Source organism: Megalops cyprinoides, chromosome 23, assembly GCF_013368585.1.
Source record: "Megalops cyprinoides isolate fMegCyp1 chromosome 23, fMegCyp1.pri, whole genome shotgun sequence".
Taxonomy (NCBI): Eukaryota; Metazoa; Chordata; class Actinopteri; order Elopiformes; family Megalopidae; genus Megalops; species Megalops cyprinoides.
The window spans coordinates 12,851,235-12,868,682 of record NC_050605.1 but is presented as its reverse complement, the minus strand read 5'-3'; the positions used below and the strand labels follow the sequence as shown (position 1 = coordinate 12,868,682).

Here is a 17,448-nt window from a genome sequence, read left to right as displayed (position 1 = left end):
TGTAGTTCATGGATGGATTAGGTGGTTGCTTCAATTTTTGTGAGAAACAGATTCCATTATGATTAAATGTTCCAGTAAAAAGAAATTTCTGCAAAGATTTTTTGTTTTAAAGAATATGTCCCCCTTATATCTCCAAAAATCCAAGAGAAATTTAAAGGAAATACAATTGTCTTGATGTTATATTTACATTCATTGATTTTATTTGAGAGAAGGGAATGGAAAAGGTTTACTGGAGTAAGAACAGATCACAGAAGTTGTTTCACCTTGTTTGTGTTTCAATCGTCATCACAGTTTCTTTGGAGAAATATAAATTGAGCCTGAAGTCTACCATTTTCAGAACATTACATCACATTCCTGAAGGGCTGAAAGCATGCATTGTCTTAACTCATGACTAACATCGCCACCATCAGTTGAAAAGCAGAACTGCACACTGCATCAAACAAGGCAATGCACTGAATGTCCATAAATAATATATTTAATTGAGAAGTGTGACAAATAACTACATGCTATTCTTGCACATTATGCTTTCTTCATAAGGAATACATTTGTAGTTCTAATCATTCCACACACACATACACACACACAACACCTATGCCTAGTGTTTATACCAATACTAATAACTTCTGACATGGAGTTTCATCTAGCCTTTCCTACATATTACAATTCTTATTTTTGTTACTTTTGAAAAATGTTATTTTTAGAAAAATCAATGCTTTATAGTCTAATATTTTCTCTCATGATCTGAACAATATGCAGTCATAGCAAAACATGGCAAAGATTTGAACAAAAGATACTAACATATTGAAAAGTTCACTTAAACAAAGTCTGTTTCATTCTCTGGAGTGAAGGATTCCACAGACCTCTTTGGTTTGTCTCCACCAGCAAATCTTACTTATCTTGGCCCAATACTCTATCTAGATTCTGAAAACAGATGTTTAATCTCTTCAAACACAAGTATGGACAACTTAACACAAGAAAGATTTTTCAAAATGAAACTTGAACAACATATGAAATATTCATGCTGGAAGAATACTGGAATCAAACTCTTATCATAAAGAATTTAGGGGTAGCACATTGCTATGATCCAATGAAATTTTATTGGGATCAGTTTACTTTGAGTGATTATCATTGGCCATTGTTGGCCAATGAATGTTGTTATGCATTTCTTTGTCTGAATGAGTATCTCACCTTTCGGCCCATGAATGAACTCTTCAGTATAATGGTGGGACTGTTTTCCAAGGGGTGAACTACATGTAATCCAAACCAGCATCATGGTCATTTTATAATTTTGAGTGCACAGTATGATTTCTCAAAAATCTGGCATAATTCTGATTGTAAAGATAAAGAGAAGGCAATAGCTTCTTTAAACAGAAGTATTTACTACAGTATATTTTTAAGAGAAGGCAGTGTCTAATCTCTCAGGTACATGTACTATATGTGCACTGCTGTCATAATAGGGATTATCCATGAAGAAGTGGACTGTGTTGCAGCTGTAAAATAAAGGATTGATTACCATTTGATAATTTACCTGCCTCTGTCTATGCCTTGACTTGTGCTAAACAGGAAGTTTAAATTCCATTTTTAACAATCTGAACCTCTTACTGGGTAGCATCAAATAGCTTCTTCCTGCCTTCCATGCCAGACATGGCCTCCACATTCTTGCGCCAATCGGTCACCTCTTCCTTCTGGGGTAAAGAGAAGGTTAGAACCATATTCAGCAAGGGAGCAGGCTGGATGAGTTCAGTACAATAGTATACTTCAGAGGCATCCCAATCATTCTCACTACATGGTGGGATTCAACTCAGCTGCAAAGCAGTTTGCCCTGAACACATTTAAGGAGAAATGAAAACATTTTGCTATCAATCCTACAAAATAATAATAAATAAGTTATTAATAATATACTACTAACATTTGGACAAAAAAACATATCAAGTGTTTTGGCCAAACTTCTTTGCATTTGAGTTGAATCACTCCCAACTCTTTGCATCAATTGATTGGGATACTGATTAACCACAGAAATATTCACTAGCGTTTTTGACATCCCAGTGATTGACATGCGGAGTAAACTGATTTACTGACATCACTGCACATTTTTAGACAACAGTGAAAACTTACTGGAGTAACAGTGATAAGATCAGCCTTACCTTCTCCTCCTCCTTTTTGACAGTCTTGAGATTGGCCTTGAAGTCAAAGGACTCCTTGTGTCTGGAGCCCAGTAGGACGCTCAGCATGGCCTCGGCGGAGATTCTTACTCTCTTCAGGTTGGGTCGCTTCAACTTACTCTTCAGCTCAAAGATCTTCTGATTCATTTCCTGAATCTGTCAGAGCATGTATTCATAAGTGGTGTAAGTGGAGCGTCGAGGCCCCTCAGTGTCAAAGTTAACTTGGTTAGCGATCCCGTTACAGAATAGCTGTTGCTGCATGGATTTTATTCTCATATGATGTCCTGTTGCTATAGCTATAGTTCCTTGTGGTATTCTCATTTCATGTGTCAATGTTTTAAGTTCACATGTGTCTTATTTGTTTGAAAACACAAGCCAGTAAGAAATCACTTTGCATGTTTCCCATGTATCTAGAATTTGGTACCCAGGGAATGTATCTCCATTAATGTTTCTCTCACTGGTGCCAAAACATTAAAACAGTCATATGAATAATCACAGGAGAGAATAAACTGTTGCTACATCGAAAGTAGAAACATCTCAAATGAATTAAAATGACATGTTCACCAAGAGACAAGTTTAACTTTAAATTTGTGCAGAAGACGTATGTGCAATGTACGTGCAACTTTGTTTTTTGCAATAGCTCCCTGTTTTATGTTTAAAACCAGTTATAATTCTGTCTGCTTTGTCTACTTTCCTGATGAATCAGATTTTAAATCTGAACAATTTCAAAGACTAAAAGTAGGAAGAGTAGAGATGACAGGATGGCATGGAAGATGATTTCAAATGTTTAGGGAATGGTGGACACTGACAGAGACAGAAAACATTTCTGTGAATATAGCCCATGGGATAATGGTCTTGTGTTTATTCTGAATATGATGAGGAAAAAAATATAGTATTTTTTTATGTCAAACTGGAATAAAATATCATTTAAATAGAACAATTTATTAGAAACAGCACTGAGTACCTCTTTCTCATTTTTGGCCACTTTAGCTGCAATGTCGTATCGTTCTTCATCGACAACATCAATTTTACAGTGCAGTTCCTTACAAATTTCCTTGGGAGAGAAAGACAGACAAGGTCACAGCATACCGATGAAAGTCTGGCAATATCTACAGTCCGTGTGGATATTTTCTATTTTTTAGGGAAAGGATGTAAAGTTCACTCATCATTCTCTTTTGAGAACAGGGTTAAAAACAAGATTCTGCTCAGACAGCGCATGATGCGCCTATTGGTGTATCGCATACCTGGAGCTGCTGCATGGACAGTCCTGACAGCTGAAGAGGGGGGACTCTCTCATTCAGGGTGTTCTCTCGCTCAAGCCTCTTCTCCTCCTTCTCATTCTCCAGCATTGTTGCGGCTGACGTCAACAGCCTGATCTGTGTGACGACAGGGTGAGCGATTTATGAAGCAATGCTGTTTACTTAGAATTCCCAGAAGTCCAACACAGGCCATAGAACCATGTAAGTATTGTATGACACAATACTACAACTGCTACTACAAGCAGGACTACTACTGCAATGTAGTACAGAGGATGCAATGTAGGGAGTCAACATGTTTCTCTGTGTGTAAAAACCTCTGCCCTCAAGTGATGACTCGCCTTTAAACCAAGCTTCCGAGATGCAGAGATCTTTGACCTCCTCTGGAAAAGAGAGAATGAATATATTTATTAATTACAGAGATGTGCAGTTAGTCAAAGTTCCCGCTGTTGTCTCTTATAATTGTTTAGCCCATCTCCGTCCCCTTACTTCTCCTTTGCAATTAACACTTATTCACCAGTTACAGTATTATAAAATAATTAACATAATTGTTCATATGCAGGAATTGCCTACATGATGTAGTCAGAAAAGAAAATATTCCCATTATACTCTCACAAAGGCATACAGAACTGTAAAGGTAACCACTCAAATACGACATGCATGGAAATCTCTTAAACTGATGAGGTATCAAATTAAATGTATCACTATAGGCAGTGCAATCAATCACAAGGCTCAAAAACTATTCTTTGGGATGTTCTTTAGTGAGATTCAGAAAGAGGTCTTACAGCTAAAATTAATTAATGATCTGTTAAATTTTATGTTATGCTAATATTAAATTTTATTTATGGAGCCAAACCTTAAGCAGAACATTGCTGATAATGGGAGACAAGGACATTTTTTCAGGACTGGAATATGCAAGGGATGATTCAAGCTGCCAACATGCACTGCTGTCTCAATTCAAATAGATTTTTATTATGTTTTAGTATTTTAGTCAAGGGAAATTGAGAGTGTTGACAACGTGCATTCATTTCCAAAATAGAAACCATCTTACCGGTCTATTGCATCATTTCATGAAAGAAAAAAAAATCACAATGAAAATGTACATATAGACATAAGAAAGTAAAAATTCCATTTATAGAGTAAAAAGCATACATTATGGTAAAAATACATACGCGCCAGACATTGCTGAGTATGGATGTGCGCCCTGAAAGAGAACAAGAATATTTCTTTTGAGCATCAGTACTAAGAATATACAATGTATGCATACTTGTCTAATATACTTGAAAAGACAAAACATCTGTCATCAGTTATTACTGATTAATTTGCCGTGCAGACACCTTATCCATAGCAACTTACATACCTTGCATTTCTTTGTTATATGTAATACAGTTTTAAAATGCATGGACACAAGCACATATAATGCATTGAATATATAGATCAGATGAAGCATCAAGCTTCTGCCTCAGACCAAAGCTTGAACTTTCTGGTTACAAGCCCCTCCCTGTTGCTGGTGTGTCATATCTCTGGGCCATTTGTCTCTGATGGTAATGTTCCCAAAATGAATGCAAGCTGATTTTTTAACAGCGCACCCTACTGGTCATGGCTAGGAGCACAGAGGGTGACAGGTGGTTGCTCTATAGTAACTGAAAATGAAAAAAACTGAAAATACTCACGCACACACATTCTCTCAGTCCATCACATGAATTAACTCAAGACCTGCTCATATATTACTCATGTATTGGGGGTCGCAATGAAGTGCATAAGAGTTTTACGAATCTTTTTGAATAGTGAATTGAAATTATTTTAATACGTGCTGTTTTTTTATTCTGTTTTACATGTGATGATGTGTTCCATGTTTTCCGCAGTGTTTTCACTACATCTATCTGACATCTTCATTTATACACAAAATGAAAAAAAAGTCTTGCTGAGTTCTAATTCACTGTTAGCTGTAACTCAATATATCAAGACATTTATTATGTCACATCAGAAGTAGAATGAAAAACGTTTATTTGTCTGATTCAATTAATTAATAATTTACTTGTACAGAGCTGTTACCTGTGCTGGGATAATAAACAAGCAAATACACTGCCCAAGAAATCGAAAGTCTGGCTGACATTCAATTGGCTGCGAATACACTATCCAATCGTATTTCCTTTCTAAAAATGTATTCAAAACTACAATAAAATGTGTACTTTAAATGTATTTCCTGTACCTTTTGGTTGCCCTTGATAAGACTCTGTCCTTGGTAAGCAACTTGTGATGTTGCCCAGAAACAATACATCTCAGTTCTGCTTGATTCTTTTGCCATGAGACATTCCGTATTAATGTCAACTGGTATAACTGACCTTACACACATTTTACCAAGACATATTATTTATTAGAACATACCTGTTTGGTGCAGAAAGGCCAGCAGGGTGAACACTGTGTGGCAAAGAGGGTAGAGAGGGGGAAAAATCATTCAGATTTATAGTTTCTGTCCCTCAAGTTAATGACTCACGAAAATAGACCCCTATCTGTGGCACTCTCTCTATGGTACTGTAGTACACAGCATCCAAACACTAATCGGTCAGGAATGTCTTGTAATAAAACACCTTTATTTGGCTTGAACATTAGGCTATTTAATGGTGATTTTGACGCCTCCCTTTGGCAGCCCCAGACCGGGGGCTGTCCAATCATATTGGACCAAGGATGCAGTGGAGGAAGGAGAAGGGGCGGCGAGCAACACAACAGACGAAGCAAAATTGGCGGACCCCCAAGACGGGCTCCACAGCTCCAGAATCAAGAACAGTTGCAAATAGTGCGAAGGACAATGCTACGCCAGCATGTGAGTGTTGAAATCATTGCTCCTGTTTGGTCTTTGTACTTCAACTCCCAACCATTGGTTTGGCTTCGTAATACAGCAGCGATTACTGTGAAGTCAGCCAGACTGATGCCAAGGAAATTAGGAATAAAGAACTTGTTTTTGCAAAGGACAAGTGGCTGAGGATAATTCCACTGAGCGCAAACAGCAGACCGGGATGAACCCAAGCGAGGAGCAAACACACTCAACATCCACCAGCTGGCAATGTGTAGGAAGAGCGACACAGTGGAGGGATGAAGGCTGGTGGCTGTTGCTGCTGCCTGGAGCTCTGTATGACGCAAACAGCCAGATGTACCATGCTACTATTAGGTCACATGGAAAAGGCGCCCAGATCCATGGAACTTATTTTTGTATGGATGTAAACCCACTTGTGATGCAGTGAGCTTGGCAAAAGGAAACTCTGGCAAACTGAGTGGCTGGCATCATTAAGCAGCTTGACTCCGGTCCAGTCTGCATGCCCTAAATACATATGAAATCATGGTGGTACGGGAAGCAGGGTGCCTGATTATTGAATATTGGAGAGCCTCCTCTAATTTGACCATGAAAAAAATGACCAGAGATATAGAGGAGATATTCATAACTCTGTTTGGCAGTGCTGAGACTCCAACAGAGAGCAATGCAAGCAAACAAGTGCTGGCCATATGATTTAATTCTGAAGTCAACCACAGGCGCCTGCAGTATTCTGTAACCAAACACTCCAGTGTATTTTTATATTAATGAGTGTGAATAAAAATAAATCACATAAAAGGTGTCTATACTTGATAATGCCCAAATGCATTGCAGTTTACAACCTGGGACTAGGAACAAATTGGATGAGATCTTCCGCATGATTTATCTGCATGAGATAAAGTAACAGGGACAGGTGGAAGTGCGCTTTGATGCAGTGTAAACCAATCTGCCCAGAGTCCATTGTGTGGGAACAGCGAGTACACTGTTGTTGGAGCCTGGCTCTCCTCAATGGTGGTATCAAGAGCCCTGTATCACATCTCATGTTTTAAGTCTTGATAATCAGATAACAAATGCTCTGCTCACACATTAGTTTGGTCAGTTAAAAATAGGCATGCTTCTTAACTCTAAATGGAATTCTGTCTCAAAAAAATCAAATGGGATGTCCAAAATAGATCCCCAATATTTCCAGGCAGGCACTGAAAATATGTCCTACTTACAAGTGGTTGTAGTGTAATGCACTTACAGAGGAATGCATACACAATGTGAATGAGCAGAGCCATGGATGACTGAAAAAGAAATGACCAATGACCCCAACTCCCAGCTCCTGAGTCCTTGAATTCTTTAGTGCCATTAAATAACTAACTCCTGACAATGCACAGCTCAGTGGCAGTCCAACAGCGAGCTACAACATACTGCTAGAAACAGAATTGGGGAACACATTTAAATTCCACAAGGATCAAATTTTGATTACAATGATTATATGCCTGTGTCTGTCAAACCATTTGTAGCCCTCAACCTACAGTTATCATTTTGTCATTACTGACCCCATAAGCTGTTCACGCTTGGAAATAATTCTTCTAATATCATTTAATTTGAAACTCTATGCCAAAAAATGAAAAAAAAAATGCTAATCATCCAGTAAACCATGGTAAACTAATTAACTATTTTATATAGCTAATTAATTAAGTGTTAGGCAGTCCAAATGGAAAATGAAGCTAGTTTGTGACTAACAATGGAGTATGCTGCAATATTTCCATTAGAATGAATTAATTTAATATTTTGACATTTGGAAGAAAAGGTTCATTATTTTATGACATTTACAAAAACAAAATATGTTTTTAGGTAGTCAGTATTGAATTGTGCAAGTTTTGCATTAATCAGAAATATTTATTTGAGTGATATTTATTTATCCTTTCAGCCAGAGAAAATTAGCAATAATCTATGCTGAAATAGTTTTGTGTAATACATTTTCCATTTTAAATAAAAAAGTTAAATCTTTATGGAAATATTGTATAATATTCTGTCTTTATAATACCTGGTTTGGTTATTTTCATGTCTTGAGTACAAAAACTTAGTTACATTGGTGTAAGATATTGTTGTTACCAAGAAGATTTAAGCACATCAAGTTCCTTCTTCCTTCTGCGACACTGAGGTCTGTCCCTTCCATTTGAATCATTCAAGGTTTAAATATCCATCAGGAATCTGAAAAGGATGGGATTGTTTTGACTCATATCAACACAGTGCATACAAAATAAATACATAAATAATTAAAGTACTTGAAAGCTGTCTTTGAATCACTCCTATAAATGACCTATAGGTGGCGTCCAGTTTTTTTTTTTTTTGTGCAACACAAAATTTGCTCCCCAGTAACCATAGTGCCTCCCATAATAGTTCCAGCAGAAGGCTGTGCCAAATGTGTGTGATATTGCGAACCCTTAAGTCTTTCCTTATATACAGCAATAAACAGACAAATGAATCTATGGTAATGCAGCCTGAGAAATTTTTATTTGGACAGAGGCTGCCTACTTCGCTCCTACTTTCTTAATCTCAGTCTGTTGATGCAACAGGACATGAAAACAGTAGATACAAAGCAAGGCTATTTAATTCCATCTTTAAATGGGCTTTGCTGATCAGTTTTGAGTTATTATAATATAGCGTGCACAGCAGGTGAAAACCTGAAGACCTTGCTTTATTGTTTTTGTTGAATAAAGAATCATTGAAATTATATGAATAATTCTTGTTGCTTGTTAAAAACATATTGGGGTTGACAATATAATTAAACACACAGAGTTTGTATACTGAATCAAGGGCTGGTATAGCTTGTCCATTCACCTGAACTTTTTATCAAACTAACTATGAAGGACAAAACATTAATATGTTGTTACTGGGCAGCATCAAACAGCTTCTTCCTGCCCTCCATAAATATCATTTTGTGGTGCTGGAATGAGTGGAAACATACCTTTAAAAAGAGCCTGCGAGATGCTGTGATCTTTCTCTGACAGGGAGAGAAATGAACAGGTTATCCCAACTGGGCACATTTGTACATTTTCTGTCTCTGTAAATTCCATTGAACCGTTTTACCAACATTACCAACCTCAGTTTAAACAAGTAAACCAGTGATACATTCCATTAACAGTAGACACATGGGGGCCTCTGCAATTACCCCACATTTATCAGAATTACATTATATATAATATATTTTGCTTTACAATTGCAGCACAATTCATCACTAACACTGGCAACTAATGTTGTCATGCATGCGTATGTGGGCGTAAGTAGTTCAGACTTTTGCCACTCTAGTAATTTATGAAATTTTCAAAACAGTTCCCATAAGCATGATATGTTGAATATTACTATTTGTAAGAGGACAGTGAGAGCAATTAACACATTTTCAAGCAAACTTCAATGAATCTACAATTAAAGAATAGGAGTGAAATAAAAAAAGAGTTGTCATGAGAAAAGAATAATTAACTTTTTATACATTAATACCCAAATTTTTGTACATTAATACCCTAAATAATTAAACAGCTTCAGAACAAAAAAAAAAAAAACTTTATTCTTTGTTTGCACCAAAAAAGCACATTTTACTTAAATAGAAATTGACTCACTGGCCTATTTCAAAAATTGGATGATTGGGAAAGAAATACAAGTTTTAACACACTAATCCTTTGAAAATCATTATCAGATATTATTTTTTACAGGAAAATATACAGTACAGACAATTTACTTACGCCTCAGACATGGCTGTGCTTGTTTATGTTCCCTGAAAGACAGCCAAAGATCTGATGTGAATATACCATCCTGTAGTGGCCACTGCAGAAAGGTAGTGCAAAGTGGTAAGGAAGAGCTTGGTAGAGGTACATCCCACTCTCACTAAGTGGCCCGGCTTTTGAGCAATGGGGTAATCTCGTTGTGCTGGTGGATTGGGACACCAGGGCTTCATTCCCAGGTAGATTTGATACATTGGTGTTAGTCGTGGGATATGTCAACATGAGTCAGGGGTGCTCTCTGATAAAGGAGTGGGCAGTGAATAATGAAGTGTTCAGAGAATGGAAATTGCTTACTTGCAACAGCACTATTTATTTCACTGCAAAGTTTTCTTATCACAAAAAGACATAAGCCTAGCTGTAGATACAGTTTCCCTTGAGAGCTTAAAATATGTTGTTTGTCCATGGGAACAACTTTCAGTCCTTATCCAGGACATTCCTTCTTGGGTATTCTCAGTTGTTTACAAAATACTCCCCTGGTGGTTTAGTGAGACAGATATCAACTGAAAACCTGCAAGGCAATACATATCAGCAAATCATGTTTTGCTACACGTCATAAATTTTATAAGTTACAGCCGATAAAAGTTCAAACATCTATAACGATCATGATGTGGCATATGGATGCAGATGCTGTTCCTGAAAGAAGATTCAATACATTTGCATTTACTTACAGTTTTTATTTCACAGTTTCATCTTATTTAATTTTGTATTTGAATGATGAAATTAGCATGTCAGCTAGGGATGAGACCAAATGTTTAACTTTTCAAATATCTCTTCCTGAGATTATGAAAATGTTATCTGTATCATTATTAAAATCCTTGTTAATTAGCATAAAAAATGAAAAATCAATATTCATGAGGAAAAATATCTTGTATAATAGCAACAGACAATGAATTGATACTATTAACCTCCCTGTCTAAAATTACAACTGAATGCAGAGCTTTTTTATGCAACTCTAGATCTTGAGTGCAGAACAGAATATTGAAATATCAAATGATTCTGCAGTCATTCAACATTCATAAAGTCAGCATTTAACATATAGCTTTGGGTCATATTATACTCCATTTCTATTACCTTGATGAAAATATACAGTATATTAATAAAATATATCATTAAGAATACTTTTTGACTGTATTCTTTAATCTTCACCCCATTTATATACACATGTCAATGTTGATTGTTGACTGCTAAAACAAAGTAAAGAAGTATGTGACCATCTCAAAATAATATCATCAAAAATAATGTACAATATTATCAAAGTAATATTTTGAGGGAAAAAAAGGAAAAAATACCTTTTGTGATGTAAAACAACTTGGAGGCTGAGCAGTGTGAAGCAGTGAAGGTGATAAGGCAAACTGGCTCTAATTTATGGTTTCTTAGCCTCATGTGAATGGCTCACTAAAATAGGCTCCTGTCTATGACACTCTTGCCACTTGCATTTAGTGAATAGCATCAAAACGCCAACATATACATGTTCCTCTCCATTGCTGTCTCCCAGTCCTCGGCCTCTTGCTCTGTCTCATTCCTTACCTTTACATGGTCAGACCAGGTTAGAGCGAGGTCAGTTAGAATGACCACTGTCCCCTTTACACTTTGAACACAAGTAAAAAAGTCATAAAAATGGCTTACAATGCATATGTCTAGAGTAATGAATGGCACCTGTCTCCAATTTCATTGAAATGGTTTTACATAAAAGAGCAAAGAAAAATGAATTCTGAAGAATATTAATCCCTTGATTCAATTCACATTTGTCCTCGACCTTCACTTACAAATAAAAGCAAGTGTTTAAACAACTGCTTAAATGTAGTGCTCAATAGGCAAAGACCTATATTAATAAAAATATAGAAATGACTGAGTCACATGACTCAGATATCAAACAGAAATAAAATGCTGAGTAAAATACAAATGCTATAAACATGCAATACAGATGCATGTATGATGTAATATAAAAGTATATATTATTGCATGGCATATGGCACACTGATTGTAAGGTGAAGTAAAGGCAAAGTTCCAGTGATGTAAGCCTATAAAGCTGAAATTGGAGACTTTCCGTCTATATTGTTGACCATTCAGATACTTTCCAATGCACACCAAGTCAGTACACTTTAAAAACAGAGACAATATTCACCTGTTGAAGATCATACGAAAAGCAATGGATGTTTATTGATCAGAGGTATTTATTTCCATGAGTGATACCATTTGTTCAAAAACACCATTTAAGTACAGGACACCAAAAAATGCCATATCATTATATATGACTTCAGGATTTATGGAGATGGTAGGTAATCTTATGACATTTATAATGTTATGCCATGAACTAACATCAGTTTATTCTATCATTTGTAATAATGTTTCGTTGAAAATACATGCCCTAATGACTATACAGCAACAGGTCATATGTAAAGCTTTGTTTTAGCTAGTGTCACTTGTAAAGTATGTTTAGGGTGGAATAAAAAAGACATGGCCTGAAGATCCCTTAAGAACCAAAAAACATTTAAAAGTCTTTCTCCGTAAAATAACACACTCTTCAGCCAGAATAACACATTCAGTGATTTGTAAAAAATGTACCAATGCATTTATGTAGCCATACATTTAATTGAACACACATCTTGAGTAAAAAGTGCCATACTCCTTATTACGGTGTCTCCTCCAGCAGTGATATCTTTACAGCCCACATTTAATCTAGAACCTGAAAGAGAATATTTAATGTGTTTTGTCAGTATGCCCTGTTACCAAGATGCATGACACAACTATTCAAAGGCAACCTTTCCAGCTCAAAAGATTTTCAAAGTAAGCTACAGGTGAACCAGGTTACTGTGTCTCCACTTTGACACTACAACATCTTTATTTCAATAGTAATGTTTGCTATTTCCAGTGCCTATGCTATATATGTATTGTCATCCTCTGAACTGGTTTTCAAAATTACACAGCTGCGAGGTGAATTGTTTTCTGATATTGGCTATGCACATGCATGACCTTCTGTACTTCCAAGTCAACTCTGAATTCAGACAAAACCGTCTGTGGGCATGATTGTGGCAGTCCTTAGTCTTGCATTCTTTCTGGCTTGAAAAAGAGGTTGATTAGGATTTGGTGAATCAAACCTAAACCTGACACCGCTTCACTCCTGCCCATGTGTGGCAAAGAGTAAAGCAAGAATAAGTGTGATTTTACAATTTCTGAATGCTGTCAATGTGGGGAAAAAGACAAATATGCTAAAAACAAAAAAAAAAAAAAAATTGAAACAGGACTTGTGAAAAAAGGGAGACTTTTAGATAACTGAGCCTAGAGAGCAAGAATCTCACTGAAAGTTCTTACCATGATTTAATATAATTTAATATGCAGCTAAGTTTGGCCAGCTTGTTATTTTCGGTTGTGGTCACGTCAATCTGCTCAAACCACTGGTGTTTCATTTGAAATGATTGAGGTGAACACTGAGCGACAAGGAAGTCAACTAAACTGAAAGAGTATGTGTGATTCACCACAAAATATCAATTCATTCATATTTAATTCATAGACGTATCATTTAGTTCCATAAATGGAGGTGGTATTGATGAAAGTATTGATGAAATGACTTCATCAAAGATACACAATATGCTGACAGGCAATTTAATCTAGACCAAAAACCTGAGGAAGCAGCACGTGATGTACTGTATATTAAATATTTTGTGCAGTATTTAGCAGAATCTTTTGCGCTGTATTCAGTGTAACAGTGTAATTGGCACTAAAGGTTTGAATCAACTAAATAGGAGAAGTTCAATTCATTAAAAGAAAATACATGAAAATGCATGAGATTAATCTTAAAACAGTTAATCTCCACAAATCTCTTTTCCAGATTTTTTCAGATTTTTTCCTGTTCCTCTTATGATTCTAACTATGCAAAATCTCTGTATGAATAATCTCTTAGCAAAATGCTTTGGACCGTAATGGAGTCTTTAAAGTAAAGACTTCCCTCCCTCAAATTCAGCAGGTTTTGATACACTGAAGCTTCTCTTTCTGAGGTGCATTGACCACCAAATCAGATATTAATGTCCTGCTGTCCACACTCTCATAGCTGACTGATCACTATTACCTCTTACTGGGCAGCATCGAACAGTTTCTTCCTGCCCTCCATGCCAGACATGGCCTCCACATTCTTACGCCAGTCAGTCACCTCCTCCTTCTGTGGAACGAAGAAGTTTTGAATTGTGTTCAGTGACTGAGCAGACTAGACCACCTCAGTATTGACTCAATGACACAGCTTGAACATCATTGTGCCTACTCAGTTATTGTATTTGATGTCCCAGACATTGCCATGCCTCAAAAGCATTAATTAACGTGGTATTGTAATTACCATGCAATTTTGTGTGATCCAGACAGACATCACCCAGGAACACACGGCTCATCTCAGCCTTACCCTCTCCTCTTCTTTCTTGACGGTCTTGAGGTTGACCTTGAAGTCATTGGACTTCTTGAGTTTGGAGTCCAGAGCCCCCAGCATGGCGTCAGCAGAGACTTTAACTCTCTTCAGGTTGGGCCGCTTCATCTTACCCTTCAGCTCAAAGATCTTTTGATTCAGATTCTGAATCTGAAGCAATATAAATGTACACATCCAAAATCAGTGTTACATTAAACACCCTCAATATAAAAGTCCTAAAAAATGTCTTATCTTATTAGAGCCTATATATATTAGGCTATAATATACTAACATATTTGTTTTAAGCTTTTAATAGAGGAAAGGTTTAACTTGGTGAGATCATTTATTCTATATCTATGCATGACTAAATAAACATACAGCACCACTCAGGTCTCCAATCTGGTTGGAATAGGAGGATTCTATGAGTAATATGATTTGTAACTAAAATCAGATTGATGACATGAATTCTAAATCTAACTGTAGTCAGAGAAAATGGATTTATTCAGAACTACCCCCCCCCCCCCCCCCCCCCCAAGAAAAAAAAGAAAAAGGAAAAAGTGTATATATAAAATTAATATAAATTAATTTTAATTATATACACAATATGTTTCGATATATAAATATATATAAATTATATATAATAAATACACATTATTTAATTTTATATAAATATAAAATCCAGTTAATATAGGCTGTTTCCTGTTATTACATATCCACAAATAACACAAGTACAACAATTAATTGATTAAATCCCATTTTGAATAATACTGAATACCTCCTTCTCATTCTTGGTCACTTTTACTTCAAGATCGTACCGCGCTTCGTCCACAACATCAATCTTACGGTGCAATTCTTTACAAAGCTCCTGTTCAGAAAAAAAGGTATGCAGACAGGCAATAGATCATTCCGGTACTGAGCTTAAAAAGCAGTACCTGATTGCATACGAGTCTTTTGAGTATTTCTAATAGGGCTGCAGCAATGGAATGTGCAAGTCAGCAAGGACTGACGTGTGTTTGAACAATGGATTTGCCAAAAAAAAAGTGCAAAATGGCCGATACTTAAAACTTATCCCATCAAACAAAAACACACAGCTTACTGCATGATACAGGATTTCAGGGAAAGCTCATTGCATTCTGTAATGTTTGTTGAATGCTAATGTCATTCTCTCATGATAAACCAATCACTGGCCATTTTGGAATACATTTTCTGTATCTACAGTATGGTTAAGTTTGAAAGACATTATGTAGATAATTTAAGTGCAATAATGATAGTATATGTATAGTGTATCACAAACCTGGAGCTCCTGCACAGAGAGTCCTGACAGCTGAAGAGGGGGAACTCTCTCATTCAGGGTGTTCTCCCTCTCATGCTTCTTCTCCTCCTTCTCGGCCACCAGCATGGTTGCTGCTTTCTTCAGTAATTTGGTCTGTGATAAAACAGGGAACATATACGGGAAACCCACCACCTAAAGTTTACCTGTACTTGTAGTGGGTGGATGCACAGAACTTAGGGGAGAGGTGAAGGACCTCAGGCTTTTTTCAGCATGAAGCTTTTTTTTTCTTATGAAATTGAAACAAGATTTAACACAAAACCTTCACAATAAATTACAAAGAAATTAGAGCAATCATGAGATGGAGATGGGCGGTTGGCAATAGACCCTATTGCATTTTTAGACAACTGCATTTTTGGTCTGATGAGATGTCTGCTGTAACAGTGAGCTGCCAAGTATGTAAGAATAATGTTCCAATAAAACAGCTCTTTTATTGGCAGAAAAGATGGAAACGGTACCTTTAACAGCAGTCTGCGTGTTGCAGAGTACTTTGTCTTTTTCTGAAAGAGAGAGTAGCAGTTAACAACAAAGATGCACGTTTAGCTTATCTGTTCCTACAGGCCTACCAAAAGTTCCACTCTCCCATACTTCTAAAATACTTAAGGCATGTTAGTAGGGGTATGCTTTAAGGGAGAGTAACAGACTGTTTGAGCTATTGTGGTACTTGTTTAGGGACATAACTATATTCACCCATGATTTAGAGTGGCTGTGATTTTCAGTCAGGACAGAGGTGATGAGGGAATATTACCATGGCATGCTGGGATTTGTATATGAATGAGGAACAAGCTGCAGGCAATACATGACAGAAATACAAAAATCATATGAGCAGGTCTACATATTTTGAAAGTGTTAGACTTTAAGAACATACTGAGTATTGAGTATTCACAACACACATGCGATTACATCTTTTCACAAATCAACATAAAGTGACTTACCGGTCTGTTTCAACGTATGTCATTGGAAATAAAAAAAGAAATAAAAAAAGAAGATTGTCATAAACTTTACGTGTTCAGCATTTAACATTTTTGTCGACAGTTGATTTGAAAGCTCACTTACCCCTCAGACATAGCTGCCCCAGTTTGTGTGCCCTGAAGGAGAGCCAAAAACATTTGTTGAGAGCTCTCAGAACTATTTTGTAATGCAATATATTCATGCCCTGAGGCATGTCTAATACATATTTAGCAAGCCACATGATTTTGATAACCAAAATTAGTATTGTAATTCACCGAAGTAGAAGACAGTGTTATAATACCTTTGTTTGCTCCAAAAAAAAAAATCAATTACATCGATACAGTTAATACAGAGGATAAAGGTGGAAGGGGTGAGGGGTTTGTACAGTGTGCCTGTGACACAATACAGAGCTTAAGTATTAGGAGGGTGACCGTTCTCTCTGTGTATTACTCTTTTCCCCCTCTGCTGAACAGTATTGAATAGACAGCACCATTACAGGCACTCACAGAAATATTCAGAGGACAAGACCTGAACACCTTGGCCTTGAAATTAAAGTGATTGACCATGGTTTCTTCCATTATGCGTATAATAGAGGTGTCCAAGCACAGCTGAACAGCAGTTCAATTTTATGGGTTATTGGGTCATTGTGGTAGGGATTCTGCTGTAAAATGAAGGTGACCGAGCAAAATATTCCAGTGCATTCCAAGCATTGCCTGAATGTCTGTCCAGACTTACTGTGCACAACAGATAAATAATATAAGACATCTACATGCCAGGGCT

The 17,448-nt window shown here is 36.6% G+C and overlaps 1 protein-coding gene and 1 pseudogene across 1 annotated transcript; both read right to left on the bottom strand.

The window, feature by feature from the left end:
* Nucleotides 1-1,029: 1,029 nt before the first annotated feature.
* On the bottom strand, nt 1,030-5,851 carry LOC118770249 (troponin I, slow skeletal muscle-like). The gene is made up of 8 exons (XM_036517805.1): nt 5,807-5,851; nt 4,591-4,622; nt 4,470-4,473; nt 3,760-3,801; nt 3,407-3,538; nt 3,127-3,216; nt 2,145-2,318; nt 1,030-1,685 (listed from the first exon to the last, which is right to left on the bottom strand). The coding sequence occupies exons 2-8, from the start codon at nt 4,599-4,601 to the stop codon at nt 1,599-1,601; spliced, it is 540 nt and encodes a 179-aa protein (XP_036373698.1). The 5' UTR covers nt 4,602-4,622; nt 5,807-5,851; the 3' UTR covers nt 1,030-1,598.
* Nucleotides 5,852-14,066: 8,215 nt separating this feature from the next.
* Nucleotides 14,067-16,784, bottom strand: LOC118770299 (annotated as a pseudogene).
* Nucleotides 16,785-17,448: the final 664 nt, after the last annotated feature.